Genomic DNA, 20,626 nt, shown 5'->3' on the forward strand with positions numbered 1-20,626 from the left:
ACGTGGACCTAGGACAACTTTCGAGACACAAGAAGCCAAGCTTTGTGATCGTCATCAACCTGACATGTTGCGCATTGTTAAACAGTATTCGTGCAAAGTGACCTTTAACGTGTTATTTATTTTAACTCTTGACTGACCATGACAAAAACGATGACTGAAACGAGACTGTTTGTGACCTTGTTTCGCTTCAAGAAGGCCGTGGTCCGCGGAATTCTAATCAATAAATAACAAAAAAAATCAAATAATTATCTGGAAAAAAATGCTTTAATTGTTTTTCAGATTTGTTTCATGTTCATCAAATCACTATCTTACAACTCACAATTATTTATGCTGTGTTTGGGTTTTTATATTATAAAGTACTTTCTGCTTATACTCCAAGCCTGCAAGATTTAGTTAAATTAAAGAAACACTAAATCGTCTCGAAATTCTGCATACCAAACCATCTTATACGATTTGATTCCAATTATTATACACAAAGGTGAAAACGCGAAACGTATAAAACATTGATAACAGTTGATCACTTCGCTACGGACCCATGTTACTCTGGCATGGTCGACCTTATTTGCAAGATAGCTCAACCAAATACGATTCCCGCTAGAGTAAGGGAACACGGGGCAAAATGAGCACGTGGGACAAAATGGACCTACTTTGATATCTTCTTCTTCTTCTTCTTCTTTGGCACAACAACCGTTGTCGCAAAGATTGTCGTTGTGTCTGTGCCACTACTTTGCTCGGCTTTCAGTGACTTACTGATTACACATAGTAGAATAGTCTGTCTTACGTATGGGGGCACGGTCTATTCGATTCTTGAACCCATGATGGGCATGTTGTTAAGTCGTACGAGATGACGACTGTATCGCGAGACCGGTTACTACTTACTTTAATATGCATCATAGTAATCGTCAGTGCTTCTAAAGTCTGTATGTTAAAGGATTTAAAGTGACTTATGGACACTTTCGTTTCTGGAGTACTTCCACAATAGCTTCTGCACATCATAAAGAACTAACAAATTCAGCCAAGCTTAACACTTTTAGCGCTGGCATTCCGCGTTGGCTTTGTGCGGAGAACACAATACAAGGTAACCCAATGAAACATTTTGGACCTTAGCTTGAACAAAAACTGGGCTGTCTTCCTTCATGTTCTATACCTCACCTGCTTGCACTCATTCGCGAGCGTTGAAATATACTCTCCTGATTTCATGTTCTCGCGAATTGCCTACTGCTGTAAGAATGTGAATGTTAATGTGAATGTGCATCGTTTTTCTCTGTGCTTCCTCTTCTCCCCCCTCGTTCGTACCCCCTTCTCCAATCGATTCGATGCGCGATTTATGATTCGTCCGCGCAGTAACATTTGTAAGGTTCCGTGACAATAAGATACTGTACAAATAATATACGCATTTTTTCGTTTAGCATCCGTGGTCCACACGGAACGTCGATACCCCAAACACCACCGGCAAATATCAAATTTTTGATATTGGCGGTGACTGGTGAATGTGTCCACCCCTCTCCACATCAATTTAATTCAAATGTCAAATTCTTGATATTGGCGGTGACTGGTGAATGTGTCCACCCCTCTCCCCATCAAATTAATTCACTTTGCTATGTCTCCTCCCCTTTCCCCTTCACCTAGAGCTCATACAAATGAAATTCGAGGGAGGAGCAGTAGCTTATCGCTCTCTCTCAAAAAATAAGTCCAAAATTGGCTGTCTTTGGGTACAGTACCGGACAAAAAGATAGGGTTTTTATTTCGACGCACCATGCACCCTTTGGTACAGGTTATTGTGTGGTTTGTATTTGTGTGTGTGTGTGTGTGTGTGTGTGTGTGTGTGTGTGTGTGTGTGTTGTGGTGTGTGTGTGTGTGTGTGTGTGTGTGTGTGTGTGTGTGTGTGTGTGTGTGTGTGTGTGTGTGTGTGTGTGTGTGTGTGTGTGTGTGTGTGTGTGTGTGTGTGTGTGTGTGTGTGTGTGTGTGTGTGTGTGTGTGTGTGTGTGTGTGTGTGTGTGTGTGTGTGTGTGTGTGTGTGTGTGTGTGTGTGGGTGTGGGTGTGTGTGGGTGTGTGTGGGTGTGTGTGTGTGTGTCAATCTCTCTTTCTTGATCTTTCTTGCGAGCGCACGTAATGTTCCGTTTTAATTGTTAATATATAGAGGGTCTCCGACATACAAGGTTAATGCGGATCCGCGTTAGTCAAAGAATCACGGATTTCCGCCAAAATATTACTTATTTTCGTATAATTTTGCTTTACATGAAGAGTTTTAGCTAATAATAATAATGATTCTTCTTCTTCTTTGGCACAACAACCATTGTCGGTCAAGGCCTGCCTGTACCCACTAATGAAGTGAGCTTGGCTTTCAGTGACTTAATGTTACCATAGCAGGATAGTCAGTCCTACGTATGGGGGCACGGTCTATTCGGGACTTGAACCCATGACGGGCATGCTGTTACGTCGTACGAGTTGACGACTGTACCACCAGACCAGCTCAGATGATTCTTACTGGATGAAAACATTTTAAACGGTCTTAAGAATTAGTTTATCCAGAAGAGAATTTATTTTGCATTTAACAATTGATATGTCATATAAGTACAATTTATTTGCTCAAAGAACTGTCAAGTTTATCAAAACCGCGTATAAGAGGGATCGGGTATCTCGGGGACTACCTGTATTGAAATTTTAATAGTGATAATTGTGTTCTCGTCATTACCACCATCCGAACATTAAATTTCTGTAACCTTGTAAAATTATAACTCATAGATAAACAGTAGAGGCATATAGTATTGTAAAAATTATTGTGTCAAGTGACAAGTTGCAGAAAGTATTCACTTAACTGCTTAGCATGCCCATATTGTTTTACATTTCCATACTCAACATGCAAAGGTATTCATACGAAAAGATTGAGTGGTAAAGCTGGCGTTACAATTTAATAGCAACCAGGGGTCTCCATTGGTTTCAGTCCGAGGGCCGCATTGCTTCGCAATAATGATTAATTTATGAGGGCCATTCTGACGTTTACTTGAGCTACAGGGAGAAAGTTTAAATCTCGCTTTGATAACAAAGAAAAGAAAATAGTTTTTATTTAGTTTTACATTCAGAAAACGGTTAGTTCAGGCCAACCAAGGTCATATTTTTTGGCCGCAAAGATGCGGTGCGATGATGCCAGAGTGAATGCCGTATGTCTCTTGGAAAATAAGTTCTCAACATCTTTCAAACATTTTATTATGAAACAAAAGAAAGCTCACTACAAGCTTATTTAACTGTAATCGTGTTCTTTTTATGTACTGTTGCTGGAACGGCATAAGTTCGTACTAAACAAACCTATCTCAGTCGAGGTAGCTCTGGATATCTGCACCGTCATGAGGCACCTGATAAAATTTGATGGCTCTAAAGTCTGCAAAATCAAGGGTACATACATTGAATAGAAGCCAAAGTGTACAGTATTAATCATTTTACATACTTTCATTGTACGTATCGTGTACCATCACGTACGCCTGGCGGTGAAATGCTACCCTAAACAGTCGGTTAGCAGTCACGGAGAAGCAGTTCTCCTCCGGCCCAAGTGTCTCGTAGTATATCACCAACGTGGTTTGGCCATATCGTAACTCTACATTCTAACAGGACAATGGTGTCATTAGAAATGGCGTTTTTTTCTTCTACCGACTACAACCTACGCATCTTACCTTAAATGGGTTCCTTCTCGTCTCATCCACTAAGGACTTCCTACTGACGACATATCCGCTAGGAAAATTGAGCACCACCAGAGCCAAGTTTGAGCGTGTGTGCGTCAGCTCCGGGATGAAACTGGTGCAAACTTGCAGCTGTAGCGTATATGCCTCATTGCTAAACTGATCCACCAAACGCAAGCTAAACCCACGCTCTATATTTCTCACATCGATCCCGTACTGAAAAGCGACCGTAAACATCCCGAACCCCCTGCCATTTGCGCTGAAACGCACCTGTGTACTGTTGCCCAGCAGCTCATCGCGATATTCCTGGTCCGCCTCCGATGCTGCCACTTTGTACACCTTACGCGCTTTACCGTGCAGTACAATCGCGGTGTAATCGTTCTTCTGTGGTGCAATGGCCTCGGATAGCGCGGCGAGTGCCCTCATCCCCACAAACGTATCCTGGGTACGGGGAAAGCTTCCAGTGGCGGATTGTTGGTTTACTAACCAGTTCATTACCATGATACCATCCACGTACAGTTTGGCGTGCACCAAGCTCAGCAAAGCGTATGCGGTCGTTTCGATCGATGCGGTATCTCGCGGCCAGTACCTCGTCTCGTTGTCAGCGATTCCCAGTTCAATTAGCTTGTTCAGTGCGGAAGATTTCTGCCGATGATCAGCAAGCATTAAGGCATACGTTGCCAGTGAGAGATCGTATACATCCGCAATGCTTCCCAGTTGGTTTGCAACGTACTGAATGCCCTTTTCTATAATGCTCCGATGCTGTACGGAAGCTTTCGTGTTTTGCAGGAATGCAATCAACACAAACGACGTAAGGGCAATACCATTACGCGAACCACCCTGCAAGCTGTGGTACGTGATCGGTGGCTCTTCATCGAACCGGCCCGAGCTGTGCTGTTTCGCGGCAAGCCAATCGAACAGCCGATCGACCAATGTTAAATCCACCTCGGTAATGTGCTTGGACGCTGCTTCCAACGATGTTCCGACCAGCGCGGTTACGAACACGCTGCCTTTGGAGTCTCGCCAGTTGCCGAACGAACCGTCGCGCTGCCGGTACTTTAGCTCCAGCTGGTACCCGGTTCTCAGCAACCCAGTCGCCTTGTCGATCAGGTGCGTTGCGGTCGAGCTGACTGCTTTGAGGTAGTCGAGCACCACCAGCGGAGGGATGAAGTTGATCATGCTCGGTGCACCCGATGCACTGGGCACATCGAGCAGACTGTCCAGATTGTGAATGACCGGCGAGAGTAGGTTTGCTGGAACAAGAAACAGTGGGAACCTACATCACACACCGAATTTTGGATGTTGGAGCATGGCGATAGCTCTACTTACAGGATATGCGACACTCTATTTGTACTGTGCTGATATTCTTGGGAATGTCCAATGATATGTTTAACTCCTGCTTTCCGTATTCCTCCATACTGAAGAAACGTGTTTCAGTTTTCTCGAACATTATGTTTTCGGGCATCACTCGTATCACCTTCTCCATTGCGTCCGTTTCCTTGCCCGTCATAATGGAGGCCTTAATGCGAACCACCATCTCGCCGAGCTTGCGAGCCTTTACACCAAATGAGATCGGTACGCCAACTTTTGGAGGAACGCTCACGAATTTGGTGTAGCTGAGATCTGGACATAAAATTAATGTTGAAGTGTTCAAGCCACTGTGATTGATATAAACCACTCTCACCCTTATCTGGACGTTCGAGGAACTCGGTCTGGTTGGCTACATTGTACAGCGTCACATCGGCTATATACTCCGCACCGAGGTTGTTGAACAGCGTAAACTGCAACACGGCCGCTTCGCCTCGCTTGATCGAATATGGCAAGCTGTCGACGATGTAGAACGGTTTAACTGTGATAAACTCGATCGGCTTCTTTATGATACCCAACCCGTATACGGGATCGATCGAGAAGCCCGTCAGATACCAGGAGGTGGTCGTATCCGGTAGAACTTCGTGCAGCGTGCGACTCCCTGTACGTCCAATAGACACATTTTGCCACAGCCACGATTCAAGGAAGTTTGTCCTATAGGCAACCAGCCTAGAAATTGACCGGGAAGCTGCGCTACCGAAGCGCTCGGTAGTGGTGGGGCTGGCTCCCATCCTGTTACCTCCCGAAATCTTTACAAACAGTCCCATACTCTTGAAGGGAAGATATTTTATGGCATGGAAAAAAGCGATACACGGATTATTTTATATCGGAACAAACAAAACTGTTGTATGGGAGAAGAAAACAAAACCATTACATTAAACACATCAAACTCATTCTGATCCGTTGCGTGAAAGGTGTCAAACACCTGCATTACATCTTCCCAGAATAGATCGTGCTGTTTGGAGTACGCCAGCAAACCCTTATCGTATGCGGCAAGGCCAACGTACGCACTGGGCCGTCCCTTCAGCAGTAGCTCTATTTCCTGTCCTGGCTTTAATTCCTTCTCATCAATGATTATGTCCAGCTGCTCAAAAATGGGACAAAGAACATGATAAGTTATCCGACAAGCGATACAATCTACGATGGAATGAAAAAAATGACGCTCCTTACATGATTGCTAAACCGCTTCAAATCGATCTCGAGCGAGTCCCAAACCACAACGTCCTGCGACACGGTGGCTACGAAAATGTGCGCTTTCGGTATCATCTTTTCCGATGCAGTGAGCTGAAACATGAACTTTGTCTGCCGGTTTGGTCGCATGAAGCCCGCGTCCACTATATTACCCTTGGATATCACGTAGTAGATGAAGAATGTCATCCGCTCATTGCACGTAACCATGAGGCGTATCAGTTTGCCAAGCTTTATGCTGAGGGACATTCAAGAAAGATGCGATGGGATGTCAAGAATCTTCTCAATGCTGGTTCCTTCTGCTTTGGTTACTTACGGTGATTTCAGTTCGAGCTTTAGAAAGACATTCGTAACTGCGTGGACCTTCTCTATTCGCTCGTTGTACGTGAGCTCACTATTATCTTCGGAAACCTGTTAAAGGTGCGAGCAAGTGAATGAAGGTTTATGTCGAAAGCCTCTTCTCTTTACTCACAGTTATATCGATTGTTTCGGTTAACTCTGTTGGACGCATCAGAAGCTTGATGGTACCATCGCGCCCGGTTGTATACGTCTGCTGATGATCTACATCTTCTCCTTCGACATTCACAAAAAAGGGAACGTGCCCTGCGGGTCTGCCATCGTGATAGCTTAGCCTTAGCGTACACTTGAAAGGAGTCCCCGGACGGAACTGTGGGCTCTCCTTTGTTAACTGTGCTCGATACGGATGCTTGTACACGGTGATTGCCTGTTCCTTCACCACAGTTCGATCTAGAGCAAAAAAGCTTGCATGTTAATTTCAACAATCATTCACATTTCTCTGCACATTTAACTTACTCGTGTGCTGCTCCGTAAAGGTAAGCTTCACTCGTACGTCCTGCTGATCTTCGTACAATTCCAGCAGCTCGTTGAATCTTAACTCCACCTGTCCCATTCCATACATAGTAAGCTCTTTCTTCTGATCTAGCGTATCGTCCACCAAGTACAGCTCAACTTTAGCCACTCCCTGCACGGGCTTACCAAAGTGATAATTCGCCACGATTGTCAGATTCAGAGTTTGATGCTCCACCAGTGGAATCACCGATGGCATGACTTGCACTTCGTAAGACGTCAACACGTACTCTTTCACCTCAAACGTCTTGAAAACAAGCTGCTCTTCTCCCACCTGCACCGTGATGTTCCACACTCCGAGCAATGGAGCAGGCGCTAGCTGCAGATCGTTCTCGAACACTCCAGCGTACAGCTTGGCTGCTGGCCACCCACGGATCTTATTTTGATGAGGATCCTGAATCGTCACGTTTACCGAATTGATTCTCGCCGGAGGCTTCAGCTCCGTATCGAGCACGATCGCACGAAACTTCACCAAATCACCCGGCCTAAAGACGGGCTTGTCGATCTGTATCAGCCCCGATATCGATTTACTACGATGCACAAGATGCTCTTCCTCGTGAAAGCTGAAGCCTCGCTGTCCAACCATAGTCAGCTTTATATCAACCGGTGGGGCAATGTTCGGAATCTGGAAAAAGATACACCAGCGTTCGTTGGAAATAACACTCTCAATTATAGTACACCAAACACCCAAACCTTACATCAAAGCTCACGATACGGCTCATAAACCGCCGCACATCGACCGGCTTTCGGATGGCAAAGACGCTGGTTTGATTCTTGCTGAACCCTTCCATATGCAGCATCAAGTTAACTTTGCTCGATCCCGAGTTGAAGTTGCTAATCACCAACGCATACTCTTGGTTGGAGCGTAAAAATTTCGGACCTACCACCAGCACCCTGAAAAATCGAAACGCGTCACACCAAGGCCACACTAGCACACCACAAAACCACGATTGCACCAATCAATCTGTGACACACCTACCCCCAACTGGACCCCAGCAAGCATATCACCACCAGCATTCGCACGTACCAAGGCATACTGACGAGAGGATGGCGCATGAATTGTACGTCTTACTTGTAGCAGACCGAAGGCAGAACTGAAGACGCTGTACGAATCGCGATCTGCTGGACCCAGCCGCCGGGCTTATCACGAGAAATTCCCACAGCTATACCATTGACCATAGCGATCATTGCAACCCACTCTCACCATCACACGCTTAATCAACTGATAAAAGACGATCGATTCATATTGTTTAAATATAGTAGTGCATTTCCTCTCCAGAATATGCGCATGGTACGCGCTACTGATAGAACACACAGCTAAAAGCCGCTCTACGATCAGGACTGTGCTTGTGCTTATCTTGGGGATCCCCTACGGCTGCAGCATTAATCATAACAGCGTTACGATTGGTAGCAATATGCGTATGAATAAAGCTGGCTTCACAATTACACTCTTGATTGCTATAAAAAATGATGATTGACTGTTTCGGCACTTCAACACAGAGCAAATATTTCATGGCGAGCATTTTGTAAAATATACATAATAAATGTAATATATACATGATTGATATATCTTAAACCCTGTACAAAATTCACATTAACCGTCTTGTGTACGACCAAACAACTTTACGTAACCGTACAACCGCCTACACGGGAAGGCCACTATTTATGGCTCTTCCCGTATAAAATTTTATTTTAAAAGAATTTTTTGGCGCAATCTGTTAAAACCGGCTCCGGAGCGGTGGGACCGGAGTCGTTAGTGCGAAGCCAGCTCCGGAGCCGCTGGAGCGGAGTCAGGTTCGGAGCCGTTGGGTTGGAATGGAGCTGACTTAATCATCCACTCAAAATTTGCGGCCTGACCGGTTGGGGTATTAAGGCCGGGGGACACTGTCCGTACTCGCTAGTGTAATTTTGATTTTCACTAGCGCATCTGGAGGCAGCTGGTGGAAGCTTTTTTTGGTCCTCGAGGGAATGGTCATGCCGGAATTCAAAATTAAGTAGTTTTTCCATCGTTTTTTGTCATGCAAATGGATGCAATGCGTGCAAGACATGAGCAAAACATTTTTCGTCCGAATTAAGTAAAAAATATGGAAAAATCACATATTTTCTGAAGCGGCTCCAAATTGTTTGGCAAATTGCTTCGGTCAGCCGCCGTCAGATGCGCTAGTAAAATTTGAAATTACACTAGCGAGTACGGGTAATGTCCCCCGGCCTCTAGATTTACAACATATTTTTGATTGAAAGGACAGGATTTTTAAACTTCTAATTTTACTACGATATGTTATAAAACATTATTATGAACATATAAGACAGTTTCCATTCAAATCTAACAAGTAATTCAAAAGATATAGGCTTTGAATCACGAAAAACATCATTCTTCCATACAAAATGTAAAATGCAAAATATAAACTTAAATAGTTTAAAACAAATAATTAAACTTGATTTTTGATTGGTTTTTGGAATATGGGTAAAACATATCTTTTCTGAGGCATTTCTAAGATTTAAAGTCGATACGATTTCATAATGCAAAGTTATTTTGGAATAAAGATGCAAAACTTACCTGGGTAGGCAGTCGTACACATGACGGTTAATGCTTATCTAAATACATAACAACACAAGCTCAAAATAGTATGAAACGTTTATACCAATGTTGAAATGCTCGCTCTTCAATGGTTGGTTGCCACTATAAGTCTCTACGGAACGGGCGCCTTTTTAAACCCCAAAAATATATGTTTAGTGAACTCTGCACTCTTCTTGACTAAAAAAGCTCGGAGTTCGGAACGCCAAACGACTACCATAGACAAATGCCACAAAACATTTCAAAACTACCAGAGCTGTAAAGCCTTTATGCCTTTTATTCTGGCCACATCTGGCTTCCCCATAAGCTCGACATTAAATCATCTCCATTAAAAACGAATCACTTCCGGTGCACGGTAACCGTATCACTTGCCGCAAATATCGACCTGAAAGGTACACCTTGAGCACCAGATTGGATTTAATTAAAATCATTTGCTATATCTCTGCCATCATGATCATTGCTCGTTACAAATGAAGTTAGTTCATACCATTTCTTCCCTTTTGCAAACAATTCAACCGTTCGGGTCGATGTCGTTGATACAATAAACCAAAGTTTATGTCTTTGGCTCGAAAAAGCTGTCTTTAATGATTATTTTATAAATTTTCGCCTTAAATTACCATACGAGCCGATACCGAAAAGGCAGGGAAAATCTTTGCTTTCATTTAGCTTACTTGCCGACTACAACTCTACCCTACTTTCCATGCATAACCAATCAAACTTTTCCCATTTCTTACAATACGCCGACATACGCCCATCCGTACCGTTCCCATCGTGCAATTCTATCTCGTTGCGCTCGTGACGCGCAAAGAGCGACGCGAAAGCGTTCGCAAACGGGCTGACGCGGCGAACGCTACCACCGCTACTAGCAACAACTGCCGCAGTGTTCGACATGTTCGTTATGTTAAAATTAAAAGCAAACATGAAATCGAACAGGGGGAAAAATTATAATCAAACAAATCACACTTTTTGCTCGCGCTGGCCGGCCAAGCGATGTCGTCGTCGTTGTCGTCGTTATGCCGGGCTCGGTCTATGTGGCAGGATTTGCTGTTCTCGTTTCACTCTTTGTCCATCACACACAGCTACACGCATGCATAGATATTGCGGCGTCCGTAGCCGGAAAAACGGGGCTCTGCATGCTAAGCTGACATTTTCATCAGAGCAATTGTCGCTCATCCGCTATCATAGCAGTGCCGTTTATTGGAAGAGCGAGATACATCAACGAGCGAGATTGCTGCCGATGGTCAAAATAGGACGATTATTTAAATATTATGCCCGAAATTGTTACAAATTACATTGATAAAGACAAATTGTAGCATCACTTTTGGCTTTGATAAGAATGACAAGGCTTGTATTGTTGAACATTTCTTACTGAAATTAATCATTTTTTGGCCATCGTATTTCACACCGTCCAGCATACGGGTTTTGCAAACGCGACTATCACCAAATCGAACTGTAAGGCGTACAACACCTGCTTCATATGGGTCCCGCGGTATAACCATATGCCCTTTGCAAAAGGATGCAATGCAGTGTACGGCTATGCAGAGCAGTACTGTCAAACATGGGTAAATTTTGCTTTACTTCTGATAAACGTTAATAACTTGACATAAAATCAAAATCAAGCTATATTTTTGTTATCTAGTTCAGCTTCACTGATCGGAAAGCTCCGTATCGATTTGCTGACGGCGACTAAACATGAACTATGCGACAAACATTTACAGTGGCAGCCGCCTAAAGTCACAACACCTCATATTTTCACCTATTATCTGACTTAGCGGCATCATGGACAGTGCCCTAGACCACTTATCGGAAAACTTTCTTCACGCATCGTTAAGGACACTCTTCAGATATTTGCCTGCAAAAAAAAAAATCCGACCGATATGGTTCTTGAATCATTTGATATCAGTTGTTAAAGGATCATTGACTAGTTTGGGTGGTCATCTGCGTATAACATAACCTAGACCAAGCGCTATATGGTCTGAATTAGCCAAATACCGTTGGTGCAAGACTCATAAGTATCATAGTGATTTTTAAGAAATATTATTGTTCTTTCATAATTTTAGAGTTACTTATCCTTTCGAAGTATCAGGAAGGGAGAAGAAGTGAAAATTGACTGCCCTAACTGCCATAAAGACCTTATTGCCTCAATGTCGTTGTTGTTTATTTAGATAGAATAATAGGTTTCGAATTAGGATTCCTTGACCGTTTGCCTTAAACTTTGAACATAATGTCACTTCCCTACTAGCGTAAAGCCTATCGTTGTAAATATGTTACAACCGATAGTTTTGACGCAGTCTTGTACCATTCTGTTTCGTTGTCTTATGCTTTGATTATGTTCACGTAGTCTTAAGCTCTATGTCTCAAACATGAATCATTATTGTTTGTATCAACCAACCGAAAAAACGGACGCTTTTGAAGACTTCTTCACATGGTTGTATCAAAATGTTTCCTTAATATTCATTTGTTTCTCGTCTACTTGCAATAATTAAGGTATTATGTAGAATAGCTGACAAAACTGTCTCTATAACTTCATTCCTGATACTTCTAAAAGATCTAAAAATTTTAAAATTATGAATAACAACAACACCTTCTTCTAAATAACGCTGATATTTAAATTGGTTAATACGGACCGTAGAGTGCTTGACCTAGGTTATGTAACACGCAGATGACCATCCGAACTTGTCGATGGACCTTTATTAACTGATATCAAATGATTTCAGAACCATATTGGTCAATTTTGGCATGCTACGTGGTCATTTTGCTATGAAATGAAGACTGTTCGACTTTCAGTGGACCGCATACATTTCATACCTTTTATCACATTTGTAAATGATGTACAAAGATTTTCAAAAGATATCGGTCTGAATGTTGACATTTGCATAGCTAAAGAGTGTCCTCAAAGACGTGTGAAGAAAGTTTTCCGATAAGTGGTCTAGGGAACTGTCCATGGTGCCGCTAAGTCAGATAAAAGATGAAAATTTGAGGTGTGTTACTTTAGGTGGCTCCTTAATTCTCCCTTACAACTTATAGAAAACGAGAAGAGAGTAATCTAGAGCAGGGGTGTTTCTCTAATTTGCTATTCAATCCTATAATAAAAATGTTTCTTTTTCTTCTTTGGCACAACAACTGTTGTCAGTTAAGGTCTGCATGTACCACTGGTGGGCTTCGCTTATCAGTGACTTATTGATTACCCTTAGCAGAATAGTCAGTCCTACGTATGGAGGCACGGTCCATTCGGAGCTAGAACACATGGCGGTCATGTTGTTAAGTGGTACGAGTTGACGACTGTACCACGCGACCGGTCATACAAGTGTTTACCTTAGTGAAATGTAGAAGTTGATTGATTGGTTGGTTTGGTAGTTTTTAATTTAAATTTAAAATTAAATGTAAAAACATAATAAATGAAATTGTCTAGAACATGCATTTTTCATCTGTAAATGTCAGGCACAGACAGACGACGGCACATGCTGCGAGTTCACCATTTGCTTTCAAAAAAGCAATGCTCTTGCAGGTTTGACATCCCCGAACATTGCCACTGATCTTACTATAAACAAGCCGGTTCGATTACAAACAGATACAACCCGTGTAAGGCGGTTATGTTTTGTACTTTAAACATATGTTTAACATTTATGGACATTTAGGTATGGCAGCTCCTATCATTTCAATATCCAATCATTTATTAAAAAAAAGACATAAAATATGTAAAAAAATTATCTCAAAACCACACCCGATTCAATCTTGTTCCAACGAGACTGTTCTGTACTTTCATCGTCCGAGCCAAAAACATGCACACACACACGCCGGCCAGTGCAAACTACTGCAAACTAATGTTTGGATAGTGGATCGTTCCATTAGGAAACGTCGCCGCATCATTCCCGGCATGCAGCCGTGCCCAAATGCGCGGTAATTTGAATCTTTATAGTGACATCTGACAAGCGACATCTTTCCGCACACCGATACCGCGTGGCCGATAGCAAGCTTCGGAGGGATAAATTCCGTTGTTTATTTACATGTCAATTGCAGATCGTACAATTCGTGCGGGACCGTCTGTCGGTCGGAGTCGCAATAGTGTGCCAATACGCTCGCAACGACCAAGCTCGAAAGGATGGCTCGCGCCATGAACGGGCGGGAGGGCACGTTGCTATGTTGGGGGTTTTTAATTTTAGATGCTACCGGTACTGCATCTAAAATGCAGTGTTCCACTGTTCAAACTGCCACAATGACATCATTTATGCATTTCTATGCACCGTCGGTGCTGCACACTGCACACCGTTACATGGACGCTTGAATGTTTGTCGTGTTGGGGACAAAAATGCCAAATTTTATCGCAGGACCACTGCAGCACAAAGGGGACCGAGCCGTTTTGCCTCACCGTTTTGAATAATACAGCGGCGCGCGAGCTAGTGTGGACGAGATGCCTTCATGAATTTGTGATTTGTCTTATTGTGTTTATGTGTTCGCGTTCGCGTTTGTACCCGGTAGGGTAACAATGGTTGTTACGATACGCGTAAACAGTTCCAATCCGAAGGACACCGCTCAACAGATGGTTCGGTGCAAATGGATTGAATTGAAAACTGCTGATTGGTTGTCTGTGTTTGACGGATAAACGTACGAGCATTGATGTGCTGGTTGGTTAGTGTAGAGGTGGCACATTCATTTATAAGAACACAGAAAACATCTAAACTAGCTCACGTACACATGTTTTTCTCTGGAAGAAGGAAATAATTCATTTGTTTTGTGAAATTCTATGGCAATTAATGATGGTATTTGGGAAACCATTTGAGAAGGCGCGAATCGGAAGAAGAAGGCAAATTTCGGTTCGCGAGCCAAATGCGGCCTGCTATAACATTAATCCTGGCCCTCAAGTAGATTTGACTAATTTAAAAAAAACGGGAACTATTTGTACAACAATTACTGTTCATAAATATTAACAATCGATCTGCTAGTCCAGTTTGGCTTCTAGTGAACTATTGTAGTGGTTTCGTGTGGATAGCCGTCCATCCCGATCGGGCCAACGATCCTCGACTACACGAAAATTCCCGATCGTGGCAAAGGTAACCTGTAGCTCTTAATCTTAATCTTATCCCCGGGACAAGCGAGCGATTTTTTAGCTGCTCAAAATAAAAGAAAGTTGAATAAAAAACGCTTGTTTTCTATTTAATTTGCATTTTCCGGGAGAAAGAAAGAGTGCCATTGATAACGTCTCTACAATTACTGAACATCTTTTGGCATAACATTTCATACCGTCGTACTCTTCCAACATTGATTTTCTTAATATAGATTGTTGGACTAATTATTGCAAGAGTTCTTTAGGAGTTCACGTAAGTCAAGGACACTTTCTAGGCTTTTGCATGTTGATGAAATAAGGCTAATTATTCTTTCACCATTCCAGAACGATTGAAACCGTTTTAGGCTAGAGCTGAATCGTGTTGAAAAACTGCCCAAATAGTTTAGAAGTGCAAGGCTTCAAATGGCCTTTGGAAACAATGCAGGTTTATTAAGACATGTTCCGTCGATATGATCATTTTGCTTGCACAAGCTTACCACTTGGGAAGTCAATTTTTCGTTCAAAAAAATATTTTGTGAACAGCGTGCGCTTACAGCATCAACCGAGATCTTACTACCCTGCTACCCTGCTCGTACAATTAGTTTTTAAATAACCATCTTCAACCTTGCTTTACCAATCATATTGCTTGACATCATAAAACATTGTTTTTTTTTTTTAATTTAGTCCAAACTAACTGGTCGAGGGCTTTTTATAACTTATCCATTACCTTTAGCCCATTACCTCAAAAGTCCACCTCACCGCTGCCCTTTAACATTAAAATTTTACCGCCTTTTCAATGAAAATATTAAAAAATAATAATATAAGGTCCTTAAAAGAATATCACAAAAAACGCAATGTAAATTATATTTTCACCCGAAGAGTAATGTAGGCAAAAGCGGGGCTAGTGGACATGTTAAGCAGTCTACTGAATATTCCTATGAATATGCCACAAAACACAAATTATTCTTACACTATTACATGCCTTCACCATTGATCTATGGATTAAAATTGCCACATAGCCTGAACATAACTTAAACACATGAAAAAAGTGTTTAATAGAAGGTGATGTTTTACGAGAAGCTATTTTGACATGCGATGTAAAATGGGCATAGCCCTGGGCAAGGACTGTGTAGGAACGAGGTCCCGTATTGTAGAACGCTTTGACAAATAGCCAAAAGTTCGTTACAGGAAATTTGACATCTAACAGCCCTTTTCGAATCAAAATTTATTTGTGATTAAAATGATAAATCGGTCTGATAATTGCAAGAAAACTTTAAATAAGTTCATACATTTTACAGGAAGAGTATGTTTGCCTGTAGTAACAGTAAATGTTTGAGGGAATGATGAATTTTCAAGGGCTTTCTACTGTCAAATGGCATCCAAGATAGCCAATCTGATTTTGGCTAATATTTGACCCCCTTCCTATACAGTCCTTAGCCCAGGGGCAAAATAGGCATATGTAAACAAACTGTCAAACGTCAAAGCACAAATCTACAAAATCGAATCTTTTAAAGCTGGGTCTGTTATCATTATTGAGGCGACAAATACAGCACCATAGCCTCACCAAGTGCCGTATGTCAAAAGCATCTGCCCATTTGGCCCCAGCGTAACTGCCCATTTTGCCCCACGTGAAGCATTTTTGTATTATTTGTTATATTAGTAAAAATACGCATTAAATTGCCTTGCTTTCTACAGGAAAAATTCTTTAAAAATATACCATGTAAAACTTCCACGCATCCCTGTGACACTGGTTTAAGCTTATTTTGGAAGTAGCGAAAAAATTACATCAATACGCTGCCCATTTTGCCTCACGTGTCCATTTTGCCCCGCTTTCCCATATTTCAATTTTCATTTCTTGTACGTATAATTGCGTTCATTCGTACAAGTATTGTAGTTGTTCCATGGTGTGTGTGTTTTTTTGAAACGCTTTATATTTCTAGAATATGGCAATGAAACCTAGTTATCACACCCGGTGATTGATCCTTGGACTCGAGTCTCTCGCTACTCGTCACGAAACGGAGCAAATCTCTTTTATGAGCAAAATCATCCTAAGAGAGATAGATTCACCGGACCTTTCAATTAGAGTTAATTTCCACGTACCTGCTCGTATTTTAAGAAACTATAGGCTTTTTAGAGTTGACCAAACTAGACGTGCATATAGCGATAATGGACCTATGACGCCGATGTCTATCAGATTCAATGCACACAATGACTCTTTTGACTGAAACTCCTAATGTTGCCTCTTTTTCTTGCTGTGATACTCTTTGTTATTTATATTGTGCTGATATTGCAATGTACCGTGATGCTTTATGTTATTTATTGCTACCCCAGACACCTAAGAAAGTTTATAAGATCAGTGACAAGGTCGCAATGATGGCCAATCACTTAACAATTACTAATAAACCAATACAAAACAGCTGTGTCATTGTTACATGTACGAAACAAGCGCAAACTGCATACAAAGATGTCACCAGGTAAAGATGCATGCTGACAATTATATCACAGAAAAAACTAAACACGTGCCTATAGAATCTCCAATGAACCGGATGCTAAATTGTGGCCTGCTTTGACCATAGAGTACAATAATTCTGCAAACTGTGATTGTATGAGTAAGCCTAGAGCCCAACGCTCCCGATTCAATTCCTAATTTACTGATGCTTCCGATTCACTCTTGGCCATCTCGTTCGCTTCGTCCACGTGATTCTCTGTCAGTTGAGACACGTCATACGCTATAAACTTTCAATTATCATCTTCCATCCTGCTTGAGGTTGTTTACTATCTCTTTGATTTGTTTTTTTTTTCTAATTTCTCTAATTCCTTTTCTTGGTTTCTTGTTTTACTCTCGATTTTTTTTTCCTCTCAAATTTTACGATAGTCACTTTGTGATCTACCTGTGGTTTTATTTTCTTTTCAATTTAGTGTCGATCATGAATGACATTTTTGTTATTTATTGATGTTGAGTCTTCGTCATTTAGCTTTGATGGCAAATATAGAATGAAATAAATTAAATGAAATAAAATAAAGTAAAATAATGGCTGTAAATTACGACATTAAAACATTATAATATATAAACAATCCACCTTGAAGAGACTGAAGGTTAGAGAAGCTTCACTGTTTATGAACAAGTTTAAGTGCTCATTGGCCTTAATATTCTAATAATATGGATAATATGTCCTTTGCTCAGTTTCACATTTTACGTGGTGGCTGTTCCTTGAAAAGTGACACCAAAATTTGACTTCATTGTGGTGCTTTCATTACACACTCCCTAAAACTGGTCTAGACACATTTTTGCTTCCGCTTTTCCTCACTACAAAGTTTAAAATCGTATCATGGAACTTTTCGTACACTCCACACCAACACACAAACAATCCCTGTCTGAAGCAAAGAAAGCAGCTCTCCAGTAAATTTAAGTAAACTCCAAAGAAACCCCATGCTCTCGGCAACATTATTGTGCCCATGTAGCGAATCCCAGCATAGCATCCTACCTTCCGGCAAAGGCTCTGTGCAAGACTGATTCTCTGTGTGCGCTCTTAAAAATGCATTCGACTGAGAACAGGGCATAAATTTTCCCACCACTTCATCAGCTTCATCCGGCTAACTACCCAAGTTAAGCGACTAGTCCGGCCAAAACTGACGAAAACATTGCACCAGCTTAATGGTGGACCCATCCCCAGTGTATCCATAAATCCTGCCGGACTTCGTTCTCTGTGGTTGACTTACTGGCCCTTAGAACTGTCCAGCGTATGCTCGGCCCCGGTAGTGGTAAGACAAATTCTTTCGAAAACCTTCGGCTAAAATCGGGTCTATTGTTGTGCTTGATTTTGGATAATTGTCATACAATCAACCTGTGCTTTGGCTCAAATTTTAAGCCATCTTCATCAATTTGGTTGAATTGATGGTACATCGTATTGCTCTTTGCTTAGCCACTCGTTCGTAGGTAAAAAAAACATGTTTATCCTGCCCGATCCTAAGGATATGCGTACTGCTATTTCGGAGCTATTTCCCCATTCGATATTGAGCATTTGCAGAAACAGTACAACGCCAATATATCCCGTACAGTGCCGGCATATTGCCGTAGCATCTGCTACGCTACAATCTTACTGCTACGAGCTTTCGGTGGAATATCTTCATCTTACGGTCATCCGCACATACATCCACGTGTCTCCATAAGCGAACTCGAACTGCCCCTGAGACGGGAGGATGAGACGTGCGGGACCAGCAGGCAGTACAGAACACACGTGAACCGAGGACCGTTCCATGCATATAATCTGGCAACGTTTGCAGCTGTTACCTGTATGTTACGGGGATACGTTTGCTACTGGGTTGCGAATTCGTAGCGGAGTATCATCTTTGCTCCCGCCATGCTCGTAATACTGCTGCGCTAGTTGTGCTCCGTATTCCAGAAAGCAACACGGTAATGCTGTTTTTCGCAATATGATTTTATTTCTTCATCGTACGCATACTTTCAATATCGGTACACGGTTATAGCTTTGTTACAATTGCGGCATGATTCGAACGAAACGAACCTATACAGCCAACATTTTGTCCAACTTTTATTGGAAGCTCTATAAAAGCATGGAATGTACTTTGCTTGACAATTGAATTGATTTTCTTTTTAATTCACTTTCATTGTCACAGTTTGGTTAATTGCTCTTCCTCGATTGTACTTGCCTGCATTGTGATTGAAAAAGTTTTACCATCACACACTCTATTTTCGGGAGCTCTTTACCTTATTTATTGTACTATTATCTAATAGTTTTCAGCACGGGTGGTTTTAATTGAGTCACATTCAATTCCAAGATGGTTTTTCACCATCTTTACAGCTTCCTTTGGGCAGGGTGCTTTATTCCATGCACGCTAGCACACTGCAAATATTTGTCCCAAAATGGAGAAAGTAATTGAGGAAGTAACACGATATGGGCTTTATCCTTTTATGTTATTGTCAAACCGAAGCCCTCTGGCAGTTCAGCATACAAGTTGCAATAAAGGTACGCAATAACTGCAGCTCAATTCGCTTACGCTAACGGTGGTCTTACTCAATCAAAATCTACTCAGGATGAGATTATGACAAACGACCTGTGCGCTCTGTGCCCGATGCAAGTGCCTGTGTACTTCAAAAGGCATGAAAGAAAGGGACATTAAAATGTGACAGCCATCAAACATTGAGGAGTTGTATTATTAGCCTCAATAAAAGAATACCACCTATATTTGAAAAAGAAACAACTTATTTTCCATCAGTCGACCACGCACATAAGAACAAATTACCAGTTTTTAGCACTACCTTTTTGACTATTTTAAAAAGTTCTAAAACGGTTTATCGTTTAACCGAGACACCCACCCAGCGTTTGAAAAAAAGTTGATATCCCAACCCAACCCGCAAAATCGGCCGTTGCTATAAAATCTACGACGTCGCCCCCCGCTACGCAAATTCGAGCAGTTTTCTGCGTAGTTTTTTGCGTCGTTTTGTGTCAAAAAATACGCAAAAAAATACGCTAGACTTCAGCCAAAACTATCCCGCTACGCAAATTCGAGCAGTTTTCTGCGTAGTTTTTTGCGTCGTTTTGTGTCAAAAAATACGCAAAAAAATACGCTAGACTTCAGCCAAAACTACGATAGCCAGCGTATTTATAGCACTTTTTAGGTGCGGAACGAGCGCCATCTGTTGAAGAAATGGATGAACTATTTCAGATGGCGGAGCAAAAAACGGTAAAAAAATTCAAAAATTTTGGCGCCCATTCTTCCTCCTCTTCCTCTCACTTCCTTTCTCCACCTTGCCTTGCCTTACTTGCGCTTCAGCCCGTGCCTTCCGCCGCCAGCTGATTGGGTGTTGTGGTGTATGCGTTGATTCATATATGTGTATTGCGGTTGTGTATTGTAATTGGTGGGTGTTAGCATTTATTTATTGTGTG

At 41.9% G+C, this 20,626-nt stretch overlaps 1 protein-coding gene across 1 annotated transcript; it reads right to left on the reverse strand.

The window, feature by feature from the left end:
- Positions 1–2,575: 2,575 nt before the first annotated feature.
- On the reverse strand, positions 2,576–8,180 carry LOC121600136 (CD109 antigen-like). Its single transcript, XM_041928462.1, has 12 exons — positions 8,078–8,180; positions 7,797–7,992; positions 7,045–7,723; positions 6,704–6,978; positions 6,548–6,642; positions 6,214–6,469; positions 5,918–6,127; positions 5,360–5,813; positions 5,005–5,298; positions 3,670–4,928; positions 3,447–3,600; positions 2,576–3,380 (listed from the first exon to the last, which is right to left on the reverse strand). Exons 1-12 carry the CDS (start codon positions 8,152–8,154, stop codon positions 3,313–3,315), a joined length of 4,017 nt encoding a protein of 1,338 aa, XP_041784396.1. The 5' UTR covers positions 8,155–8,180; the 3' UTR covers positions 2,576–3,312.
- Positions 8,181–20,626: the final 12,446 nt, after the last annotated feature.

Source organism: Anopheles merus, chromosome 3L (genome assembly GCF_017562075.2).
Source record: "Anopheles merus strain MAF chromosome 3L, AmerM5.1, whole genome shotgun sequence".
NCBI lineage: Eukaryota > Metazoa > Arthropoda > Insecta > Diptera > Culicidae > Anopheles > Anopheles merus.